General features: G+C 40.4%; 2 protein-coding genes across 9 annotated transcripts in view; one reads left to right on the top strand and one right to left on the bottom strand.

Moving 5' to 3' along the window:
• The window catches only part of baiap2a (BAR/IMD domain containing adaptor protein 2a), a 98,011-nt gene extending 88,847 nt beyond the window's left edge, over positions 1 to 9,164 (top strand). Inside the window, exons 11-15 of one of the 6 annotated variants that reach the window (XM_079637827.1) lie at positions 73 to 141; positions 1,264 to 1,417; positions 2,806 to 2,843; positions 7,256 to 7,299; positions 7,843 to 9,164. In XM_079637827.1, coding sequence (XP_079493953.1) covers positions 73 to 141; positions 1,264 to 1,417; positions 2,806 to 2,843; positions 7,256 to 7,283 — 289 coding nt within the window. In that variant the 3' untranslated portion in view covers positions 7,284 to 7,299; positions 7,843 to 9,164. Of the gene's footprint in view, positions 1 to 72; positions 142 to 1,263; positions 1,418 to 2,805; positions 2,844 to 4,762; positions 6,427 to 7,255; positions 7,300 to 7,842 lie in introns of those variants that run through there. The other 5 variants (XM_079637829.1, XM_079637826.1, XM_079637828.1 and 2 more) reach the window with 5 other exon arrangements.
• A 276-nt stretch (positions 9,165 to 9,440) lies between these two features.
• The window catches only part of aatka (apoptosis-associated tyrosine kinase a), a 54,513-nt gene continuing 38,224 nt past the window's right edge, over positions 9,441 to 25,729 (bottom strand). For 2 of the 3 annotated variants that reach the window (XM_079637547.1, XM_079637548.1), the window contains exons 4-14: positions 20,542 to 20,621; positions 20,188 to 20,306; positions 19,872 to 19,959; positions 18,631 to 18,764; positions 18,224 to 18,308; positions 18,004 to 18,125; positions 16,959 to 17,108; positions 12,927 to 16,215; positions 12,644 to 12,788; positions 12,346 to 12,546; positions 9,441 to 12,187 (exon numbers count right to left, since the gene is read on the bottom strand). In XM_079637547.1, the coding sequence (XP_079493673.1) occupies positions 12,159 to 12,187; positions 12,346 to 12,546; positions 12,644 to 12,788; positions 12,927 to 16,215; positions 16,959 to 17,108; positions 18,004 to 18,125; positions 18,224 to 18,308; positions 18,631 to 18,764; positions 19,872 to 19,959; positions 20,188 to 20,306; positions 20,542 to 20,621 (4,442 nt within the window). In that variant the 3' untranslated portion in view covers positions 9,441 to 12,158. Of the gene's footprint in view, positions 12,188 to 12,345; positions 12,547 to 12,643; positions 12,789 to 12,926; positions 16,216 to 16,958; positions 17,109 to 18,003; positions 18,126 to 18,223; positions 18,309 to 18,630; positions 18,765 to 19,871; positions 19,960 to 20,187; positions 20,307 to 20,541; positions 20,622 to 20,864; positions 21,125 to 25,729 lie in introns of those variants that run through there. The other variant, XM_079637549.1, reaches the window with a different exon arrangement.

The raw sequence follows: 25,729 nt of genomic DNA, 5'->3' as shown, positions 1-25,729 counted from the left end.
TTTTCTTTACATTTTGTTTGATCCACTGTCATGGACGTAAAGTTTCTAAAGAAAAAAGCTCTTTTCTCTCAGGCGTGGCTGGTTTCCTTTTTCCTACACTCGAGTTCTGCCAGAGAGTGACGGCGAGAAGTTAAAAGTCAAGTAAGTCTCTCTTTACATTTTGTAATAACATACTGTACGTTTTCGGTGATCGGATCATGATCAGATAGCACTTGACCACATTAAAAGCCAGGCTGTAAATGCAGCACAGATATCACGTCATAATCTGTTCACTGAAAAAGCATTTTGGAAGTCTGGGATTGATTTTGACCACATTTAATGTAAGGAATACAGGGTTACACAGAAAATAATCTCATACTGTATGTCACTTTAACTGACTGAGTAGTGGGATGCAGGTTTGGGCTGTTCTTTTTCTTTTCTGGCGATTTGAAACACGGATATTGTTCTCTTGCGCTTTGATTAAATCGCCTGATTTAATCAACAATATCTGATTATTAATCAAATGATTTCACTGGAATATGTTTGGAATCTTTTTTTGGCTCATTTAAAATCGCTTTGAAAACTTTTCTTCCTGTTTCTTCACTTCTAATCACTATTAACATCCTTTACTGAGGAGTTTATAAAGAAAGGAAACATTAAATTACTGAACTTTTTTCACATTTTAAAATGTGCCAAGGCTGCATTTTATTTTGTATCTTAAATCAGTAAAAACTCTAATATTGTGAAATAATATTACAATTTAAAAGTACTGTTTTCTATTTGTGTATTTTATAAAATGTATTTTATTCATGTGAAGACAAATCTGAATTTTCAGCATCATTACTCCAGTCTTCAGTGTCACATGATCCATCAGAAATCATTGCTGCTTAAGGAAAACATAACATTTATTAATTTTGAAAATGTTTGCTTCATATTTGTTTGTGGAAACCTTGATACATTTATTTAGTATTGTTTTGAATTTATTTGACAGCATTTTTTGAAGTATTTTTTAATATATTATTAAAAACTCAAATCAGTTTAATGCATTCTTGCTAATAATAAAAAAATAAATATATATATATATATATTTTTTTTTTACAAAACCCAACTTTTGAGGATTAGTGTGTGTAACTGGCAATTTGCATTTTGCGATGATAAGCTGCTGGAGGGGCATTTGAATAAAGGTGTAAATGCAATCCAGTGAAAAACTATCCAGGTACGAAACACAAACACATGTTAATGGGAGGTGTAAAGATGACTGATTGACTGACCTTCATCCTGTAGTCTTCACCATGGGAAGAGCAGCAGCACAGGAAACCTGCTGGAGCGAGAGGACATGTCTTTGCCCATGCCTGACTATGGTCTGACTGCCCGACTGTTGGCACAGAGCCTAACACAGACTCGACCACGTCCCTACAGCATGGCAGGCTTTGCACAGGTACACACACACACATACGTATTAGCATTAGACAGGAATCTCTTACTGAAGTCTCCTTTCTTGGACATTTTTTTTCTCTGTAATTCTCTTTAAACTCTGCTCAAAGTGTAATCTTTATGTCACCTCTTCTTTAATCTGCTCTGTAAAGCTTACTAATGGTGTGGGTCTCTCTTAACGTGCATGATTTTCATATTAAAAGGATAGTTCATCCCAAAATGAAATTCCTGTCATCATTTACTCATGTTGTTTCAAACGCACAAGACTTTCTCTCTTCTGCGGAACACGAAAGCTGTTTTGAAGAGCTTCACTTTTCTGTACACCGAAAGGGCCGAAAAATGCGATGGAAGTAAATCGTATGATTTGTGGACATGAATACAAATCTGTCAGATTTAATTCACGTTTCTGCATATTCAGGTTTGGCACGTCACTTCTGGTTCCACAGTTTTGACTGTGAATTCTTCAGCATAGGCTCATTGACAAAACGTGCCTCTTATTAGATTTTTTTCAAAAACGTACCTGTACATAAAATTCACTGAAATGAACGCTAGTGGCGGTAAAACACCAACAACTTTTATTTATTTTCACACAAATTATGATTACAGGGGCAGATTATCACTTAATAACACTAATTTTGGGGCCGTTCCTTGCACAGCACAATATGACCTCAAAACACTTTTTCCCTAGTGCATAAATTGTAAACTAAACTACATTTTGATGTTTGCGTCACATAATCAGCCTCATAAATTTGGCTTTTCGGATGTAGATAACTTGATCTGTAGCTCGGTATTGCATTTTTAGATGCGAAGCGCGTAAAACACGTTTCGCGACCAAAGAACACTATTTATCTCACATGTGCTTTTGTTAACACTATCGGTTAGGTTTAGTGTAGGCGGCATGTTATTTTCAAATGCGATTTGTGCCACACACTGGACATTTCACTTTGACAGTTGCGTGAAACGTTCAAGAAGCAACATATCATTTTGTAGAAATGTCATGACGTGTACGTTTCTCCAATAAGCTTGGTTTGGGTTTGTTAAATTGCATTTGAGACCAACAGCAAAGCGGAAGGTGTTCAGTGAATAACAAAATCCAAAATTATTGTGTGGCTTCAGAAGACTTTTATGGTTCTCTTTGTCTATTTTTGAGCTTGACAATTCTTGACAAGTCACATTCTGCTTTCATTGTAGGAAATACAATTGAAACGTTATGAAAAATGCATATATCCTTCCGTTTGGAGCGATTTGAGAGCGAGTAAATGATGACAGGATTAGTATTTTTGTGCGAACTGTCCTTTTAATACACTGTGTTGATGCACGCTTGGATATTTTCCTTCTAAGCTGGAAATAAGCTTCTAAGCCGCACTGAAATGTTGTTTTTACGAATTCCAGCCAGCGCTAGAGGATTATGACAGTCAGTTTGCCCCAAGGTAAGATCGGCTCTTAATGGACAGAAATGACAACACTTAATAAAGAATCAGTCTTATGATTTTATCACAAAATGCCAAAACTATACTGCTAATTTTACCTTTGTTAGTGAATAGTAGTTAGTATCTGTAATATTTCCCTTTCTTAGCTCTTGCTTGCTTATGCTAAATGTGCAATGTAGTGCTGATATTTGTTGGGAGACCAACCCTGTATTATCTGAGAATTGTAAATGGTTTGACACGAGAAGGTTGTGTGTCTGTGTGTTTGTTTTTCGTGAGTGGAGTGAACGAGCTGTTGGATTGTGAAATGCATCGTTGTTGACCTCATTGTAACCTCACTGTGCGTGTGATCCATTAAGGTCAGGATCAGAGCCGCTCGCAGTCTGTGTGCCCTGAAGTCATGGTTTCTAGGAGCCTCTAGTTGAGTTGACAATTAACAACAGACTCGGTTCACTTCTGTTGACTGCAGACTATAGTTTAATATCATCCCGCAGTTTATAAAAGCAAACCAAAACTGTACAATAATGCACTTACAATAGAAACAGGTTAAAAAATAAAAATAAAATAAATGTGACAATACCAGCATTTTCCTCTAGCATTTTGAGCGCTGTTGAACGGATTCTTAAACCCCTCTGATAGGCCATTGCGTTGACGCGCTCAACATACACCGTCTCTGATTGGCTACAATGATCAACGCTTCAAAAACATGTTGTCTTTGACACTCTTCATCGAGCGCTTACACAGATACACACGGTAGCATTTGAAAGCGGCGTCTGTAAGTGGATGCTATATTAGGGATATTAGACGCCTGCTTTCAAACGCTCCCGTGTGTATCTGTGTAAGCGCTCGATGAAGAGCATCAAAAATGTTATTGTTGATCATAGTAGCCATTCACATTCAGTACATATAGGTTGAGTGCATCAACACAATGGCCAATCACAGACATGCTGTAAATGTTGAGCGCATCAACACAATGGCCAATCAGAGACATACTGTAAATGTTGAGCGCGTCAACACAATGGCCAATCAGAGACATACTGTAAATGTTGAGCGCGTCAACACAATGGCCAATCAGAGGTGTTTAAGAATCCGTTCAACAGCGCTCAAAATGCTAGAGGGAAATGCTGGTATCGTCACATTTTGAAATTTGGTACCGAAGTCGGTACTTTTTGACAACTCTAGTTTCAAGTGGATAAACTTCTGGTTATACATTAGCAATATTACTTACTTACTTACTTACTTACTTACTTACTTACTTACTTACTTACTTACTTACTTACTGTTGTTGTAACATGTAAGATGGGGCCTGGTCATTAAAAAACAAACAACACGATCTTAAACTGGATCCTAAAATAAACAGGGAGCCAATAAAGAGAGACTAGGATTGGTGTACTATGGTCTTTTTTTCTTCTTTTTTTTGGCCGAGATCAAAAGTCTTACAGCAGCATTCCGGACCATTTGAAGTGGAGAAAGTGAAAACTGAGGAAGATCAAAATAAAGGGAGTTACAATAGCCTAATAGAGTGAATAACTAAGTTGTGTAGCCTTCCTTTGTAAAGGTTTTCCAGTGCAATGCCCTGCCTCATAAATGTAACATGTAAGTGCATTACTGTAAACACGATTTGACTACCAAGTCAAAAGATTGTTGTTGTAAATTGTATTTAAGCCGAATATTTTTTTGGCAACAGAAAGATATCTTTGAGATGAAACTTGACCTGACCTTTTACCAATTTTAATCTTTTTGTCAAATGTCCCATGGCACATTTCATTACTGAAGTTGGCTGTTTAGTTTGATGTTAGACATGTTAAGGAATAAGCCCCCGACAGCCTTCACTCCCGCCCATTTGTGGCTGTCTTGTCTTTTCTTCATTTCTCTCTGAATGTGTCCGACCTGGCAAGCTTCCTTCTCTCTTTGTTCCACAGTTCCGATGGCAAATTGATTTCGACAGTGTGAACACAGACAGACTATCAGACACAGATCCGGATAGCACAGGGGCCACGCCCCTACTTCCCTTAGCCCCTCCCCCTCTTAAGCTCTGCCTCCACACACTCCTCCTCCAATGGAAGGGGCCAGTCTCATCCCTCCTTTCTGTCCTCTCTTCCTCCCTGCGTCTTGCCGGGGCGATAGTGGTGGTCGCGTGTGGTGGGTCGGGGGGGAACTCTGAGAAGAACGACCGGAACGCAGTCCAACTGCTCGTCTCGCTGCTTTACGGACTCTGATTCGCCTGTAGTGACGCCGCTATGACATCGATGTGGACTCCAAAGAGACTGCTTACCACTTCCCGTCTTTCATGCATGAGCACAAGTTTTGCTATGTGGTTGTTTTCTAAAATGACATCCTCATGTAAAAAGTGCCAAAAGCCAATTTAGTCTTTTGGAGCAGCTCTCCTCATTGCGAAGCTCTTGCTGAGTGTTTTTTTTTTTCTTTTTTCTAAGCAGATGTGATGGGAGCCTCATGCATAATGAGGAATGTTTTGTTTTTTTCTTCTTCTTTGTGGTTTAGTTGTGCAGAGTGTACTCTCTCTGTGTGTGTTTTTGAAGAGCATTTGCGTTTTGTGAATCCCTCATGTATTACCTGGTGCTCCTCTGGTCCAGAGGCTGTGTCGCTTTGTGCCGCAACAAACAGCAGCTTAGATTTTCCTCCGATTTACTGATGAAATTGGAATGATTAGAAGGAAAATCGAAAATTTCCCTCATTAAACAAGTGCCAAATGAGAGTGGACCTACGAAACTAGAGTGAAGGTCGCATGAGCTTCAAAATACTCGGGTGGGACTGTGCCGATCGGCCGGACCGGCACGCGTCCGCTCACCCTACATGCATGAAAGAAAAGTGCTCTGAGCAGAAACCCTTATCCCCCCCCAAAAAAATACCCCATTATCCTGCCTCAGACACCTTAAAGTATGGGATCAGAATAGTATTATAATTAATATTTTGATCGTATGATTCACAAATGTGTGACCCAATTCACAAAATACAATTCTTAAATATTCATGTGTGTTCACCAATTAGATGCTTACGAATTGATGGATTAGTGTAGGGCTGTTTTTCATACTTTTTTTATCTTTACCAAAATCAACTTTTTTTTTTTTTTTTGGTAACGCAATGGTTTATTTTGAATCTTTTATTTTTTACATCCACTTCAGCCAATCAAATGAGAGTTAGATTTCAGTACATTGGACAATGCTGATGAAGTCAGTTTGTGAACTTTTATTTTATGAATATCAATTGGGTTACGCATTTATGCATCACATTGTTGAATATATACATTTTAGCCTATTCTGAGCCCATATTGAAGTGCCAACAGCCCATGTCTTTAAAACATTCCCATTGTAGTATGTTTCCGTGCAGTTTTAGGATGCTGACTGACAGATCCTCTGGAGCTGTGGTGTAGTCCTCGCTGTGTTGATGTTCTTTTGTTTTCTTTTGTTTCTTTCTTTTTTTTTCTTGGAAAATATACGAACTAGGAAAAATGCACAAGAAATCAGTGTAACAATCACAATATGCATGCTGAGGAGGAAAATAGTGAACATTGACCTTGAATGTATGGTGACTTTTTACGAAAAGAATAAATAAATATCTATATATTAATAAAACATTTGTTCGAATGAGCTTTTGATGATTTTTAATTTGTCATCTTGAATTTACAATTTTCTGCATTGAACAGAAAATAACTTTGTGATATTTATTTATATTTTTATGGTGTTATTTATATTCATATATTATTTGAAAAAATTCATTAAAAAAAGTGACAATCGATATGGCATGAACCATTTTAACGGCTAATCTTGCACCCTGAATTTAGTATTCAATTTCTTGGCTTTGCACCCACATACCGACAAGACAAGGTCGTCCACAAATAAAATCCAGACGAGGTTATGTTGCCGTCCTTTGAGACCGACTGTGATCCAACATTTCACGAACCTGAAGAGCACACAGTTCTAATCTAGCGTAATGTTTGTGTGTTTGTGCATCATGATGTTGTCTGTATGAATAGTGACCTGTCCGTGTATTCCTGTGGCTGTGCTTGCCTGCTCGCCTTTTTTCTTCTACTTTTACCTTCTAAGATCTGATCTATTTGAGTTGTGTGTGTGTGTCAGTTTTCTAAGCATGCGTTTTAGTTCAAGAACCGAAGGGATTTGATATTTTAAATGTGCTCTTCAAGAGTTCTTCGTTGTTTTTTTCCATACACATCTCTTTACTAATCGTACCTCCTATGCAAACTGCTTTCATTTTGCACTATATTTTGAACCCATGTCATTTCTAGAGGTGCGTTATGCACTCATCTTCGAACATAAGAAAACGCTCAGTGTACGGCCATCGTACGCAACACTAACAGTCATGTGAATGCGGTGGAAATGTAGCCATGCATAGCCTCGGTCTCAGGTACAAACCCCTGGACTCTCTTTACCTTCCAGTTTTGGTCCTGAATTGTCCCGGTTCTGAGTGTTGCAGGACCTCCGTAAGTCACCTGCCTCCATCGCTGCTAAGCCAAACCAATCATCCCCTTTCTATTATTCTTTGGTTTGTTTTTCGACTCCCATTCGCTGCTCGGCTTAAACGGGGCAGTAGGGCTTCACAACTGTTTCGTCTCATGCCGCCACCTGCCTCTCTGGTTGGTCCTTGGCTTTTTTTTTGTCTTTTTTTTTTTGTCTGTGTGTATGAGCTGTAGTTCGTACCAGCCAGAGAGGTCATAGGTTGCCAGGAAATGGTGTTGGCGCTGGAGGTAACCCTGAATCTAACTCTTGCATGCCTCTATCAGAAGTAACTATGTCTTGTTCCATTTGCATGCCCGCTCCAAACACCCTTCAGATGCCTGTTCATAAGTACATGTCAAATGAATCACCGTATGCCTTTCAGCAGTACGTTTTCTTCTGTTTCCCAAATCAAAGTGCAGTAGACTTTAAGATGTTTTGGTGTCGTAGAGTTCAGTGGGTCACTAGCACGGGCCGTGTACATGTGGGGCGTACTGACCGTGTTTGTTCTCCACCCCTTCTCTATCTAGTGACCGTTCCCTGGAGGTCTACTTCAGGCCAAGCATCATGGACGACCGATCCGCTCCTCTCTACTACTAGAGGGGCCGCGCTGTGGCCTGTGCGCTATGCCGCCCTCTTCTGTTCTGTCTGTGTCATTGCAACAGCATGTGGAGGCAGAGCACATGCGTTTACCCACAGGGCATGGAGGAGAGAGCTTGTCCTGAAAGGATTAGAGTAATGATCTTAACTCTGTAGCTACAGTACATAATTATCGGTATTTGTAACCACCAATTCACGTATTTCAAAAGCTTTTCTAAAGGGTTCTCTTCATGTCAACAAAATTAATGTGCTTTTTTTTTTTTTTGATGCCTGACTGTTTAAATATGAGATCTTTTACTTGAATGAATGTGAAAATGTAAGGGAAAAAAAATTTGAGCAATTGGTAGATATTATTTCTATAAATGCAGTTCTATAGGGAAGCCTTTCCTTTTCTGTCAGTTCTAAACGTTTTTGTGGCACATGCCTCTAACACTCATTTCAGAAAGCTGATGAAGCCTCTTCTTGATATTAATATTAAACAGACCACCATGCTTTGCTAATGTTTTAGTGATGCCTCTGTGAATTCTCTGTCCATGCAGAGATCTGTACAGTGTATTAGATGCAATATATAGTGCAATTTCTCAACGCAAGCAGCACCGACAGGAACCGTGCCTTTTCCTGCTGTTTTGTGCTTGATGCGGTTCTGAATATCTGTAACTCCACTGGTGTAAGTAAAAGGGATTTGCTTTTATGTGATATTTTGTTGTTCCATTTGATTTTTGTATTATTTGCTTTTTCTTTTCTTTTTTTCTTAGAAATTTCAATGACTGTTATAGATTTAAGGGGGTTTATTTGTCTTCACCTGTTGCTTTTGCTTTTTCACATACTGAGCAATACTGGTTATTAAATATCGAAAAATAGACTTGCTGCATAATAGTGAAAATATTAAATTGCAGGTTCTGTAAATATATCTTTTGGTTAGTTTCTGATGAGGGACTGAAAAGAACTAGTCACAAAAGCCATTGTGTATATATACAACCTTTGATTTGTTACAGGAAAAATATTACATCGGGTAGATTAGATACTGATATGAATTGCATGTTTTATAATAGGGCGTCTACTCTGGATTGTTTGAGGAAGGTGGGAACGTTGTGTGATTCTTCGATGGAGAGATTTTGTCTGATCGGCTTTAAAAACCCATTTTATAGTGTTTTGTTTTTGTTTTGGCTTTTCTGTTTATTCCTATTTATGGAGAACTGCTAATGTATGTGCACATTCTTGTCTTTTCTGAATTAAAAAAATCTCTACCACACTTTCAGATCATAATGACTGAGATCTATCATTTATTTTCTTTGGTCGAAGCTCGAGCTACTCTTTGGATCTTCTCAAATCCTGCTGGAAAACATGACCATCACTTGTGGAGTTGCTGTCATTAAAGCAAAAGAGGGATACACCAAATACCGATATTCATAATCATTTTCATTGTACATGAACAATTTATATAATCTCAGACTTTTGGAGCCCACTGTATTTGCATTGAGCTTATGCATGTGTATGAAGAATCTTTAAAAACTCACAGGCACAAGGAGAAACTATAGTTTGGTTTATTTTTAGAATAGTACAGTAGGCATGAGTCGTGAGGACATACGGTTTGACAGCTATGAGGCAGTAACAACAGACTTCTCCCGTCAACGCTACATTCAACACTCAGTTCACTTTCATTTAACCTCTCTTTGGCAACCATAAACACCCAAATGAAGCACTGATGCTCTGGATGAGGAAAAAGTACCTACTTCCGCAAGGTTCAGCACAGTATAAAACTCTTAAAAGGCAAACAGCGAGAAAGCGAGGGTACAGTGCAGTGATTGTGACTTACAGCATTGGCACAAATGTGTATGGGCTCCAGTGATTCAAGGCAGAGCATGACAGGTACAGCTGTACGTTACATTTAAACAGATATCATAACTTTTCTCGGTGTAACACCTCAGATCATATAGGGACAAAATATATTGAGAGAACCTTGTAGAAAACACACGAGGTCCACATGCCGTCTGGACCATCTGAATTGTTTTGCGGTATATTTTTTGAACATCTATCTATTATTGGATTTAACAAAAACAACACTTCTGAGATGAGGCTTCATCACAGACGGAGGATCAGATCTGCAGGAGCTGCCATTATTGTTTGTAACGGATTTTGTTCACAGACGAGATGGTCACTCTTCCTTTTGACTTGGTTAAGTGTCTTTAAGGACCACAGATGAAGTGTACATCTGTGACTTCGATAACCCACTGTTTTTTTCCGCTCAATCCTGAAATCAGTTCCTGTAGCTCTTGAGTTCGAAGCAAGTGTTATTCATGCCCAAGACTGATTGCTGTGACAGACTTCCTAAAGTTCTGATCCTGACAAGCACCGATAAACGAATCGCCATCAGGGTCATTCCTCTTATGCCGTGCATTTTCATTCATGTCATACTGGATGAAAGATTAAACTCAAAACTAGTTAAAGGGTTGGTTCACTCATGTCGTTCCCTAACCCGTAAGACACTGTCAGAAACTGACACAGAAGAGAAGAAATTGTTGAATAAAGTTGTTATTTTTGTTTTTATTGCACACTAAAAGTATTCTCGTCGCTTCTTAACATTAAGGTTGAACCACTAGTCACATGGACTATTTTAACTTTCTGGGCCTTAAAAGTAGCAGTCTATGGAGGGACAGAAAGCTCTCGGATTTCATCAAAAATATCTTCTTCGGTGTTCATTTTGATGAACGAAGGACTTTGTAATGTCGTTTTTGGTTGAACTAACCCTTTAAAATTGAAAACGTAAAAAAAAATTGGCATTCACTCATTACATTAATCACTCATTTTTCTTTTTCATTCTACAACTTAAAAAATGGTAAAAGTCCCATAAATGTAGCCTATTTAATTCATCGGAAGTCATACAATAGTTTTATGTGAAGATCGGACTGAAATTTACATTGTCTGACAATTATTACCATAACTGTGAAATCTTGCACTCATTTAAGCATTCAAAAATTGCCGTCATGAGGCATTATGACAAGTTTGATGCAAATGATTGGTCTTGTGATCGACTGTGATATGCCAAAGTTTTCGACGGATCTTTTTGAAAGGTTTAAATCAAACTGAACTCAGAATGTAGCGCACGATATTTGTTATAAAGGGTTTAAGTGCCTGATATTTCTGAAAGTCTGAAAACCCATTATAAAAGCAAACATATTTTTTAAAATAGTTTTCAAATGGCTGGATAACAGGAATGACCCATATGCAAGCTGTCCTATATGCAAGCTACCTCTAGTTGAAGAAAATCACTGGTTTATCACCTGCTCACCAGCAATACTGTCATTCTTAGAGCAAAAAGGTACTGTATTACTGTAGTATGTAAAATATTGGATATTAAAGTCTAGGGAACTAAAGATCTAACCAGAGAAGAACTACCGGTAGCCTTTTAATAATTGAACTGCACTTTAATAAGACATAAATCAGATTTGGATTATAAAGAAAGATATGTATAAAAGATGTCTTGGTTCAAATAATTAAAGTGCAGGTAGTTTTTGTATGAAAGTTGTTCAGCATTAAAAAAAAAGCAAAACAGCAGACAGTATGAAGACTTTTAAGCATGATGGTTAATACAGTTAATACTTTTGTTCCTTACCCTTAACACCCCTGAGCTAAAGTTTTAGTGGTCAAATATAGAAAATATCACTTTTGAGCAGCTTGTGGTAGGGGGCTCAGTAAGCAGTATATATCGTTTTACGGTGGTCTCATCCTGCACCCTTTTTTATCCGGCTCATTGGGTCAACCTGAAACATGTAAAGCACTATGACGGATATTTCATACTCTAAATCACTTATTGACAATATGGGGCATGACAAGCAAATGAGAGCAGCCTTGTATCTGTATTGTTTCCTACAAGTTATGTGTAAAAAAAAAAATATACTGATACTGAATTGTGCAAATAAGTTATAATCTTCATACATCATGTTTTAATACATAGATAATAAATATGTTCTGTTATATAGATCTCTTTTCCTGTTCTTATAACTGTTATCCTCAACAAACTGTCACTCAACCATCGTCTGTCTAGGAACACTTGGAAGGGGCTGGCTAATCCACTACAATAAGAGGCACTGTGTCCAAACAGCATATCAGGTTGACAGGACCCTTTCATCCAGCACGTTTAAAACAACAAAAAGATAGCGATACATGAGAACCCACAGTCTGATCAGACCAAATCAAACCATACAGGATCTAAACACCTCTTCAATTAAGTGTGTTAATGACTCCTTTACTCTTGGGCTCCATTCTCACTGTTCCCTGTGTGACGAAAGGAGAGAGCTAGTTAACTTCCAGTGTCAACCATGAATAAAGCAAAAACTAAAAAATTCTAAACTCAAATGTATCTAGCACAGCCCTTAAATTCCTAAATTATATCAAGAATGTGTTTATGTGAAGAAGTGCAGAGCTAAACTGACCTCCCATGGAGTCCGTGTCAGAGTCAGACACGTGCGTAATGGAGAAACGAGAGACACTAAATCGGGAAAACGGTGGTACTGGTTTTTCATCTGGAGACTTGGCGGGAGAGTTGGGTGGAGTAGTGATTTCTTCAGAGCCAGGTTCTGATGTTGAAGGGCTTGGCATCAATGGAAAATCATCTTGCCACTCACATTCACCACCTTTTTAGGGTGAGAGGCTTGTGAAATTTTACTGAATGAGAGGTAATACCAATGCAAAAATCTAATCAATGTAGAAGAATTGTTATTGAACACCCACTTTCTTCTGGGAAATTCCTTCCTAGTGAATCCTCAGGGGCAGTGACCCTATCATGGGGTTGTGGTAGCTCCACCTCTGAAGCCTGGCAATTAGGTTCTGCCTCCACAGGAAAACTGTAGTCTCCAAGCTCACCCGTGGGGCTCTCCTGCATCAGTACACAGCAAGACACAAACTTTGAGTCAGATTAGCATTTCACAAATTAGTCTATTTTTTCTGAAAAGAAAAGAAAGTGACATGCGACTTAATGCTCTACCTCAAAACTACAAGAGATAACTCTACGAACCTGGTCAAACAGAAACACAGTGACGTCATCAAAGAATGACACCGCTTTTTTCTTGCTCTCCAGTTCATCGCAGAAGGACTGTGTAAGTATGGAGGGCATTTTGAGGAGGCTGCGTAGATGCCGTGCACTGCTGCGGTCGCTCACAATGACGGGCACCACGGGGAACTCGTCATCACTCTCATCACTCTGCTCCTGTATGTTGTAGCTACGAAGTTCTTCATCAGACTCATCACTATCCTCAGAATCCTCCTCATCTGCCTCCTCTCCATTTCCCAGTGGAGCTGGGACATCAAGGTCTTCTGGTAAGGCTGGAAGAATGTTCTCCAAGGAATCATCACGCTTTGATCTTGAAAAAGCTTGATCTATGCCACCTTGTTCCACTGATTTCTCATCTTCCTTTTCCTCATTGTGTCCTTCCCTTGGAAGTTCTGTATTGTCCACTTTGTTACAGGACTCTTGGTCTTCTGCTTGGATTATCTCCCCATTGAAATCTACTATGATACAGTCTGCACCTAGTGACTCTGCTGAGGAAAAATCTCTGGTGTCTCCGTTAGACGGTTCCTCCACACCCGAGGCCTCCTGTGTCGAGGAGGAACCTTCCGACACTGTGGAAGAATAGCATTCAGAGTTTGGTTCCTCTCCAGAATGATCAGAGTCTAGCCCAATACCATCATCTGGAGTTGACTCCTTGGTCAAGCATCCCCCCATCTCTGGAGGAAAGGGAGAAAGCATGGAAATCATTGGAACCAATGTAGGTGATGAACACAGATTTGGATTTGTCTTAAGACACAATTGTTTAGCATGAAGGGCTGAATTGTTGTCCTTTGGCACAGAGATGTTATTTCCCCTCTCACTCTCCATGCAATGTCCTTCTTTCCCAACTGTCTTTTCTGCTTCGAGTCTAAAGACATCCTCCTCGTCTTGGCGATTGAAAAAGTTGCTTCCCCCTAAACTGGGGCTCTTGTCATTCTCCATGTCATAGTCAGAAAAATAAGCAGAGTCTCTGTACTGATTCCTCTCACCAAGGCTGATCAGTGGTAGATGACTGCTGGGTGGATGCAGGAGCATTACATCGACATCATCATCGAGGTCCATCTGGAGCACCATGTCACACTCATCTGATTCTACACTGGTGCTAAGGGCTGGATTCCCTTCAAGGTCTTTCAAGATAAACTCTGGGGATTCATTGTTCTCTGTGTCATAGCCACTGTCTAGGGATTTCGGCTGAATGGGTGTGTGATAACTATCAGGACTGAAGGCCTCACATGGACTGCTGCTAGAGGCTAGATTTATTGTGTCCTCACAGTGTCTGGACCCAGTCTCCCTCTGTAACGGTCTATGAGTCAATTCAATATTGCCCACCTCTGCATAGTCCAAGGGATAATCTCTAAGAACTCCAGAGGGGATGTCAGTGCAGTCATTAATTTCCACCAGACTGACACTGGAGTTGTTGGGCACCATCTTGCTGTCTGTCAAAAGGTTACATTCTGAGACACTCTTAGACAGATCCTTAGGGCATGACACAATTTTTACACACACTCCAGCAGAACCATCTGTCCCAAGTTTAATTTTTTGTGCAGCGGGTATCCTTGTCTCGAGTAACATGTTGTCTTTAGTCACTACAGTATTCGTTGGAAGAGTGGATGGATTCATTCTGCTGTAACCTCCTACATGTAATTCTGATGTATTGTTTTTGATATGTTTATGAGCAATGTTCTTCTGCCGTGTATGAATATGCTGACTTTCTGTGACAGAATGACATTTGGAAGATGATTCAACATCCTGAGTACCTTCAGGGCATAAATGTAGGTACTCACCACCCTCTGAGTCAGTGTGAAGGTTGCTAGTGGTGGGTGTACTATCTGTGGCTTCCATATATGAGTGGACTTTGAGAGAATCGATGTAATTATATGTACAACTGTTGCTTGTTTCCAATTCTCTTGATTTAAAATTCCCGACATGAGAAGAGGGTGTTGGATGACGTAAATCAAGATATGCATCTTGAAAGCCCACAGCTTGCGCACGATCGCTTAAACTGTTGTTGTTTGCTGAGTGGTTGGAGTTCCAGTTAGTCAACATGTTCTGAGAAAACAGATCATCATCATCATCTTCTGGATTGGCACTCCCCATGCCCAAAAGAAGGCCATCACCGGCATCAATATCAATACTCATGTAGTGGGGTCTGGGAACATTCTTTTGAACGGGGCCCATTATGTCATAATAGGCCTCATTGGCCATACTTGTTTCTGCGGTTCTCTGGTTAGATTCAAGGTATGGATCACAATATGCCAAGCTGGGACTACTAAGAGAGACTGAAATGCCAAGTGGGCTTTCCTGTACTGCCTCGAGTCTATGGCAGAGACTTCCCGACCCTCTTCTCTGCTGATTAGAGTCTGAACCATACTCTCTTATCAAATGAACATCTGGCCCTGCTTGAGGTGACTGTTCACACTGTAAATTGTGCCTGACATTAGAAGAAAAATGGGTTTCTGACTGGTCAGTCTCTACCGAGTTTGGAACTCTTCTTTGGAGTGGCTCCATGTTTAGGCTACTATCTGAATCATAATCATTACTGATGGATTCTTTAGCTGCTGACCAGTAGGTGTTTGGCAGAGACCCAATAGGGCTCCTCCTGTCCGTTGAAGACAAGCTGCTGTTGCTGGCTTCAACTCTTGGGCTGTAATCAATATTGGTGTCTTCTAAGTTGATGTTGCACTCAACTGGTTCCTCAATGCGGATGTAGTACTCGCTACTTACTGAGGGGCTGTGTGCACTCAACACTGGAACCACCCCTGGATGGTCTGACTCATAGTAGGATGGAGAGACCCCAAGCGGGAGGCTCTCGCCCTTACAGCTACCTGTGGAGTTGCTATGAGGGTAATAAACATCCTGGTAATGGGGATTATTCTTTCCCAATGGTCCACTAGCTGAAGAGGAGCAGTAGGGTTGCTCAGCTTGTGCCTGCTCCCATTTATACTCAAAGTTGAGCCCATGGCTGGTCTCAGTTACTGTCAATATGTCGTCCCCATTCTCAGACTGGAAGCTGTCTGCCATAGAGAAGTGTTCAAGTAGAGGAAATGAAGAGGAAGTAGAAGAAGCTACTTCAGGTACAGGTGTCCTGTGAGAGCTGTTGGAGCCCAGACTTGGCCGGAGAGAGTTCCAGCGCTGCTCAAAGTCCTCCTCAGCCTCAGTGGCACCCTTAGCACACAGATAACTTAGCAGTAGATGGACTTCCTCCACGACAGGTCTCTGCTCAGGCTGCAGCCAACAGAACTGCATTACCTCATACCTGCTCACACACATGACAGAAAAGCAAATATTTTAGACCCTGAACTAATATCTATCAGAAAATAATTGATTGATTGTAAAGGATTATAATAGGTTGGTTAGACCGAATTGCCTACAAAAACTATATTTAATTTTATATTTAAGTTCAAAAACCTTAAAAACACAGACATCAACATTTTGCTTCTTTTCTTGGCACCTAATGATTTAAGAGTAGCACAGTTTTGATTCTCTATAATCTTATTGTTTTATGGATACTTAAAAATGGATGCTAATACAGTATGGATAATAGCCAGAAAACCATTTAGGGATGATATGAAATATGGACAGTTTAGCGTGATAATATCCTTGTAGTCTTAAAGTATGGTCATTCATTGTTTAGTATCCCATAGGGGATGGAGTGGTATAGTTGTATGCATGACTGCTATTGATTGAATGGACAATGATTGGGGTTTGTGAGGGTAAAATTAATGACTGTGTGCTTCCAGGACTGGATAAATGTATGATTGACCACAGTGGATTTGAGCAGTATTGATTTGTTGGTCTTGCCAGAGAAAATGGCAATGACTGGCGGAAGCGCCTGTGGTTGGAAAATATTCATTGCTTTAGATGTATTTAAAAGAAAAGTGATTTTGTGGGTGTGTCTCTGGAGGGAAACATTGATTGGTTTGAATGCGGCGATGGGGGTCAGGGGAGTCATGGTTGGCAGACGTAAGGGGATGGGCGGTGACTTGTGAGACGACTCACCAGCGTTCACACAGAGGCACTTTCAGCAGGGGCTTTGGCAGTTTGAGCTGTTGTTCCTTTACAGCATATGTTAAAACCTGCCTATCAGAATAGTGCCTGTAAGGCTGGTTCCCCAGTTCAAACAACTCCCATATTGTCACACCTAGTGACCTGCAGGGTCAAAAAACAAGCAGCTTTCTGTTAGTCAGAGTCTGTTAGACAGTAAGGAAATTAGTTTAAAGTAAATAATATTTCTTAAATTCTGGATCTTACATTTTACACACATACAGGTGAAACTCTAAAAAATTTAATATCGTGCAAAAGTTCATTTATTTCGCTGCATTGAAGCACTAATTCATGCAAAAGGGGCCCAAACCAAGTACTGAGTACATATGCATGATTATACTTTTCAGAGGGCTGACATTTCTGTTTTTAAAATCATTTTTATTGATTTCATGTAATCTAATTTTCTGAGATTTTGAATTTGGGGTTTTCATAAGATGTAAGCCATAATCATTAAAAATTATGACAAATAAAGGTTTGAAATATCTCACTTTGCATGTAATTAGTATATATAATATATAAGTTTCACCTTTTAAGTTGAATTACTGAAATAAATGAACTTTTGAACAATATTCAAATCTTTCGAGTTTCACCTGTACAGTATGTAAGCATGTCACAGGGCAGAGGTTGTCTACCTTTATTGGTCAACTACATCTTTTTTTATTCCAAACTTCTAGAGAACCCGCACAGAATTAAGACATGTACTTCAGGATATCACAGGCTGCAAATTATGTGAGGAATTTTACCTTTATGAGAGGGGCAAAGCTTGTGTGTAATACAGTCCAGTATTATCAATAAAAGCATGCTAAGCGAAATATTACCACAAAATAAGTATCCAAATAAGTAAGTGCTAGTTCCGCATTCACCATTTGCGGCATCCTGATTGTTATCCTGAGTTCACCTTTGCATCCAGGTTACATTTTAGTGAACATATCATGTAATCTCCTGTGACCTCAAGATTGAAAACCTCTGTCATAGTGTTCTTCTCTGAACCATTTCTCACCAGACATTGCTATCCTTGGTTTGGTCCACGACTAAGAGATTGCCGTGGACTTCATCAATAAGTTCTGGGGCAATCCAGCGTAGAGGAACCCATATTTGATCTGTTGTTACATAATAGTCATCCTACCCGGGGGAAAGGATGCATTGATATTGAATATGAGGAAATGCTGAGACAATGTAAAAAATAATAGGACCAGCATGACTGCAATACATAGACTCACCTTGTACTTACTGTGGCTGAGGCCATAGTCTCCAATTTTCACTGCCAGCTCTGAGGTCAACAGGCAGTTCCTAAGGGCCAGGTCACTGCGAACATGACAGAGTGGAGCAATGTTTGCATCATTTATAGTTCTTCTCGTTAGCAAACTTTCATGACAAAGGAAGTCTGCAGTGTCATCACACATTTTCTTCATGGGTAACTTACAAATAATTGATGGTGTTTGTTGAGTGAGGGGTTTTCCCCCAGCAACAAAATCACTGATGCTGGAGTCTGTGACATGTACTCAGGCAGCACCAGGATATTGTTGCCAGGAGACACCAGAGCTGGACGTCCAGTGAGCGGCGGGGTGAAAAATAACTTAAAATAATTAATATGCGGGGGAAAGGCCAAAGGCTAGTGGATCCTGACCTGTGAATGTAATTGTGTTTGTGAAGGTACAGAAGACCAGAAGCAATCTCGCATGCCATCCGCTGGAGGATCAAAGGGTCAGGGGTCACTGAGTCTGTGGCCCGACAGCTTCGTAGGTATCCTTTAACATCACCCTGTATAAAGTAAACAGAATTCGTATGAACAACGCATGAATGCTAATGTATGTTATCATACATATCATACAGCTACAGTGTGTTATCTTAACTGTAATTCTGGTACCATTACTGTGTCAGTTTGTAACACTGCAAATGCACAATTTTTTATATGACCAGGAGAGGGAGCATTAAGCTGTTTAATAATCTATACTAAGCTCTGTCCCCATTGGATGCTCAGACCAGCTTTACAGAAACATCACTGCATGTTTTTCAGTAAAATGCTCATTAAGTGGTAAAAAATTATACGATTATTATTCTTTTCTATGTTGGAATGAAACGAAGCAATGCTGTTTTTTTTTTATTGCTAAGACTGTGAAATTGGTAACAAAACAAACACCCAGCATAGTCAAGTAAAAAGAAAAAAAGCCTCATTTGATGGTGATCGGAACTGTTCCTAATGTAATGGTACAGTGAACTCTTTATTTACTATTACCTATAGTATAACTACATAGTATGGATCAATACATAAATTACATTTTAATAAAGTTATAAAGATTACAGATGCTGCATGTTCATTTGGGAATGAGGGTTTAATACACAGCATTAACTTATCAAGATTTAGTAAATGGTACATAAAATAATGCATGCATCCTCTCTACTCCCTGGGTTCCTTGTTTTACTATGATAAGGGACCTGACAACAAAGTTTTACTTTATTTCTCTTGTATTATTATGCATTTAAAAATGAAAAAAAAATCCAAAATGTGAAATTTAAATCCAAACACACAGACTCTCCATTGACTTATAAGAGAAAAGAACAAAAGTCTGATTATATGGCAAGAGTTGCTAAGCTAAGATTGGTCAGTAACATTTTGAAGGTGTGGCTTACCAAAGGGTCAACTGCACAGTACAGTGCCCCTCACACTTACACTCACAAAACCAGTTTCTTGTTTTCAAAACAATACTTGGTAAATAAAGGGATACTACTTCAATAAATCATATTTTGATTGATATAATATGCCACATCATCTCACAAGGCTGCTGAACGCTGGTTTAAGGGTAGGCACACCAACTCGGAGTGTGTTCTGAGTACAGTGAGGGAAGTGCCTGGTATTCGGTGGCTTACCAGGGGACAGTGCTCCATAACCAGCAGGTAGGGCGTGACTTCTGAACACTGGGACAGACACTGCAAGAGGGCTGGATGCTGGAGCACCCTGTAAGATCCACACATTCTAACATCAAAACACCGCTCACACAAGAAACTGTTTAGTTATACGTTTCAAATAAGAGCTATCGTTAATGTTGTTTCATCTTGTGCCTCCAAGAGAGATGTGATGACAAAAATGGCATAGATATAGCATATATTTTAGCATGAGATAACATAAGATGAGGGGGTAAGTTAAATAAGATGAGGTAAGACAGATGAGAGGAACGGTGAGTACCGGTAAGGTTGGACCTCTTCCAGGAACTGCATCTGCTCCTGTACACTGGCACTGGCCTTCAGCTCCTTAACCACCACCTGTGTGGTGCTGAGTCCAGCATTCACCTCCCCCAGCAAAACCTGAAAGCCAGCCCAAACCACACATTAACACTGAGGAAATGGCTCACACCTGCCGCCTGTGAACCCGGCAGCACAGATTTACAACTTGTGTGCTATTTATCTCAAACTGTTCGTTTAACGGTAGCTCATGATGAGATCACGACCACATTGCACTGTGCTATGTTTAATATCAACTCCATGCTGCTGATTTCTAAAGGCCACCTGGTGGTATGGCTTGGGTTATAAAAGGTCTTACCTTGCCAAACCAGCCATGTCCCATTTCTTTTATGTAGAGAAGGCTGTGGCGTCCGAGGTCTGTAGACTTCAGGAGCTGAACTGAGGGAAACAGAGAGAAAACATGCATTCAGAGATGGTAGAGACATAAGAAATAGACACAATGAGCGGTTTGAATGTTCCCAAATCCCAAACAATGGAACAGTGACCAATATCCAGGGAGGCTCAACCACAAGAATCATGTTATCTGCTTAAAATACCTCTTCTATTACCACATCTAGATGCAAAATGGATCAAATTCTGTGGAAGTCGACACAAAACTTCAGACACTCTGGTTCCAAATACCTTGAACCATGATAATTCGGCAGATTAGATACAGCGACGAAGAGCAGCTCTCTTTGTCTGGCAGGAAACCGTAGGATGAAGGTTCGACGATGCTGTGAAATGGAGTTGCCGTTCTCCTCTGGTTCTCCATGCCTCCGTCCAAGCTCCAGGGGTTTAACCCTCCAAGCCCTCGGACAGCTGAGAAAGCAGCGCTGTCTTTCTTCGTTCCCAGAGACGGAGCTCGTCTTCTCGCTCTGAGATATGGCGTTCCACAACATTCCCATAATGCACCCGGCTGGAGCTCTCAGCTGGAGCCGACTCAACTTGAAGCTGTGGTAAAACTAGCGACTCTAACTGAGATCGGTGTTTAAAGTGCCAAGTGTCCCTCAGCCCCACCAGGAGCTGGACGTATGTCTACCGTGCAGCAAATGCATCTGCTCACGCAAGCAATGCCACGAGCACATAATGACCCTCGCTCCTCTGCCCTTCCCTTCCCTCCTTCCCTCTGTCTATCCCAGCAAGACTATAGGGGCAATTGTAAACAAATAAAGCACTGTGAGCAGCAGAAAGACCTCTGTCATTAACACGAGCCCCCCCCCCCCCCCCCCCCCTCCACACACCTCCTCCTGCGCTACGAGCAGGTCTCACAGTGTGCGTCTCACAGACCCATCCCTGTATTAATGCACTAAACTGTTCTCCTCCTCTGCAGCGTTCCAGAAGCTTCTCATTCCAGCCCCTCACACTCCCCGCCACAGTTACATTGTGGCTTTTGTCCGCAGAGCTGCAGCGCCTGGTACCCCAGTACCAGCCCAGACACAAGGCCCATTCTCTGCTGCTCAGAGCCAGGATTGTCACAGAAATGACCCCCCTCCACCTCCCATTCCTGACACACAACTATCTCTCTTTTCTTCAGCAGACTTGAACTGGCCTTTTATATGATTTCTGTGGAATCTGTGAGTTGTGCATTCCCGTCCCACTCCTGGCATTCCCACAGCAGCCCTGGGCCATGTTAAAAATGCATTAAAACGCAGCACAATTGCACGAGAAGACCCAGGCTGGCCTATGATTGCACACGGGCTGGAAGAGGAATTCTACTTAATATGTCGACAAAAGATTTCAGAACGAGTAAAATCGCAAACTTAACTGAATGAGGGGATTTCAAAGGTGCTGAGATTAATTTTTTTTGCGTGAACTTTCAATACGGAAGAGAAAATATTCCTACATCAAATTTGTCGATTTATTTATAACGGTGTTGATTCCGGTATAGAACCAGCATGGTAGATAAATAGGGCTGAATGACAGTATATACCATGCAAAGTTAGAAATGTGTCAGCCGTTACAGATTTTACTACACCGTTTAGGATATGTATTGCAAAGGATGGCATACATTGTTTACATCTTTTGAAAGAGAGACAAAGAAATATGGAGTGATGTGAAAATACAGAGTAGGACATATCTAATATGATGAGGATGAACGTAAGGGAGTGTAACGGTAAGCAGGTTTTAGTTGTTCATGAGCATTGGGCATTGAGCAATGTCTCGACTTTCCGCATCAACATGGGTGGTCTATAAGCTATTTTAACACCTTTGAATTTGTGTATGATATTCATTTTGCTGTTTAGTCTTTAAAGGTAGGGTACTTGGGAGAGGCTAGCAATAACAAGCTAGTTTTGAAAGCATGAGATCCCACCCACCCATAGTTTCGCCAATAAAACACATAATTTCGAGGACGTGCTCCGACTAGAACGTCACGGGTTGCCATCTCTTAATTACGGTAATTATGACATGGCGTGAACGCAGCATAATCTCGTTTTGGTTTGCGACGCTCGTTGACTCTGTGTTCAACTCTTCATAGCCTCATTTTTGCACAGATGGTGTAAGAGGTATGCAAATACATATGTTGACAGGCAGGTAAGACATCCTATCATTGCTTTCGGACCGAATGCAATGATTGGACTAATATTTTTTTGGTCCTGAGACTTCCACAGAAGATATATGTACATGTTTTAATATTTAGACCACTTCTATAATTTATTTATATAGGGATGTGAAGAGTGTTTAAAACAGTATAACCAAAATGTTTAGAAAAACATTGCCTATCCTACATTGCCTATCCTACAAATGAAGAGTTGAACACGGGGTGGCAGTGGCTCAGTGGTTCATGTAGGTTGTCTACAAACCGGAAGGTTCCACTTGACCAAGTGTCGAGGTGTCCATGAGCAAGACACCTTGAATGACTGACACCGCCGTCGGTTTATGAATGGGTGAATGTGAGGCAACATGTAAAGCGCTTTGGTGGCCATTGGGTCTGTGAAAGCGCTATATAAATGCAGTCCATTTACCATTTACCTTTAACTAAAGTGATATTGTATATAAAGTCAAACTGTTTTTGTCAGTAATTTATTAGTAAATATATTGTGTATAAGTTCCAAATAAAAAGAGAACATGATCTAATCAAATGATGTAGCTTTAATAAACAGTTTGTAATTTACAAAATTCCCCCAAAATAGTAATTACCACTTGGTTATTAAATACATAAAACAATTTTGTTGAAATTCCAGCTAATTTAAAGTCACAATAAAATCTAATTTGACGATACTTATATTTTTGTGGAATGCTTCAGTTCAATCTGAATTATTTATCTGTGCACATCATTATTAAAAAGAAAAATGTGCCTTTATTATCTTTAATTAAAAACATTAACGTGAAAATACGTAATTTTTTGTCGTACTTTTTTTTTGTCATTAACGTGACAATTACGACAATTAGCAAATGTCAACAATCGAGTGATCCAATCAATTCCCAATTAACAAAATGAAGTCTCACATGTTTTAATGTTTGAGAAGCTGAACTCTTATGGGAAAGAAAAGTCAAAATTTCCATTTCATGCCGACTTAACCTATATTGTGATATATTCAGTTACTATGTTTGTTCCATACTCGTATTACTCGCTCAACAATTGGTAAAGAATGTTGGGTTCAATTGACCCTTCGCAGGGAGTTTGATTGACAGGTGATCTGGCCAATCATACTTCGCCATCCGCCATTTTGTCGGACAAAGCAGTCAGGAGAGTTAGTAGATTAACATGGGAGGATTTGAACTTGAAAAACGGAGTGTACTGACACCTTTTTCGCGGTTAAAACAACATTCCTTCTTATGTTCATTCATGTTTGTTTGATACTATAAATTAACTAGAAGGAAGAGATGATCGGTTCACAAGCAGCTTTAACTGAGGCTCTACAGCGATCTGTCAGACACATTACAGTCTACAAATCGGAAGGTTGGTGGTTTTATCCCTGGTTCCACCCGACCAAGTGTCGAGGTGTCCATGAGCAAGACACCTAACCCCAGCTGCTCCCGACAAGCTGGATGGCGCCTTGCATGGCTGACACCGCCGTCGGTGTATGAATGAGTGAATGAATGGGTGAATGTGAGACAATAAGTAAAGCGCTTTGGTGGCCATGGGTCTGTTAAAGCGCTATATAAATGCAGTCTATTTACATTAAAGAGCCACAAAACGGTATTTATTGTTTAAATTTCTTTTAAAAAATGACCAAATTTTAAAGGTGAGACTTTTTTTAATATTAAAAGTAACCCAAAAGTAACCTGGTCTGTCAGCGCGTTGTCGGTGTCCTCTCTGCTCCGCGGTGTATTTTTCACTGCGTGAGAACATGGTGTGGTGTGAGAGCGGCATAGCTTGTCGGACATAGCAACAGTAACTAAAGGGGGCGGGTCTTTGCAAACGGTCAATTCCCAGGGGAAATAAGTGATAGAAATGTTTCCCTTAAACCAGGGTTTCTCAACCGTCCCTCAAGGGTCCACTGTCCTGCAGAGTTCAGCTCCTACCCTAAACAACAGGGCCAGAGTTGAGAAACCCTGCCTAAATGTTCTATATGCTACTTTGAATTAATTTGCTGTTTATGGACATAACTGTGAGACCCTTTTCCTCTGATTCTCCATGCTCAACCTCTTTCTGATTAAAGCTCATGTCACAGTCAGTGAAAACCTAGGAATGCAGTTTAGGAGTGAAAAAACACCAGGGACATTCAATTGTGGGGGTTTTTACTTCATTGCATTCAGTCAAGTGTTAATTTCCGGCTCTTTGCATTCATATAAAATGATTGAGGAGGAAGAGGGGGAGGACGGAAAGGGAGCGGTCCAACCATGACCGAGCCCTTCTCAATATCATGAGGGACTCAGTGCTACCCTCTCGCTCTGCAACACCTGGACCAATCACATGGCCGTAACCACGGGCGACGAACAGTCCAGAGGCTATTGGCTGACTCCTAAAACACGTTTGTCCAATCCCTGCTTTCATTCCAGCATCCTGCTGTCTCCCCCACCCTCCTCTAATGCTCTACGCAGACAGAGTGTGTGAGTCATAGGGAGAAAACCTGACTCGCACGGATTCACCCATGACAGTCAGCCATTGAGCTATTGGGTTTGACTTGATGCAAAATGATATGTAATATACACTCAGTAGATTTGTATCATTCCTTAAGAAAATGTGAATGTTGTTTGCCTGTGCAAAACTCACTGTCATTATGCCAAGCCATTGTGAGCGATGGCCAGGGTGTTACTATGCAATTGCTAAGGCTTTACTTTTAGGTGACAACTCAGATGGTAAATATCCCACTAAGGCTTGTTTTTCAAACCTGATATTCAGGATTGGCTGTTCAACCAATCAATCATCAATCAATGCTGTCATTTTGCAAGTAATTAAATCAGATCAGTTTGTTCAACAGTGTACATGCATCCGCGTCTGGTGTATCTACTGTATATTGGTAGCAGTGCATCAAGTGGTTAGGACTAGAAGTGTGGAGAAGGGGCGAAGTGTGGAGAAGGGTGGAGGGATGCAGCTAAACTGTCAATGGATTGAGGTGAGA

The sequence above is a fragment of the Phoxinus phoxinus genome, assembly GCF_949152265.1.
Source record: "Phoxinus phoxinus genome assembly, chromosome: 1".
NCBI classification, from domain to species: domain Eukaryota; kingdom Metazoa; phylum Chordata; class Actinopteri; order Cypriniformes; family Leuciscidae; genus Phoxinus; species Phoxinus phoxinus.
The sequence above is the reverse complement of the archived record's forward strand: the minus strand, read 5'-3'. Positions and strand labels throughout refer to the sequence as shown.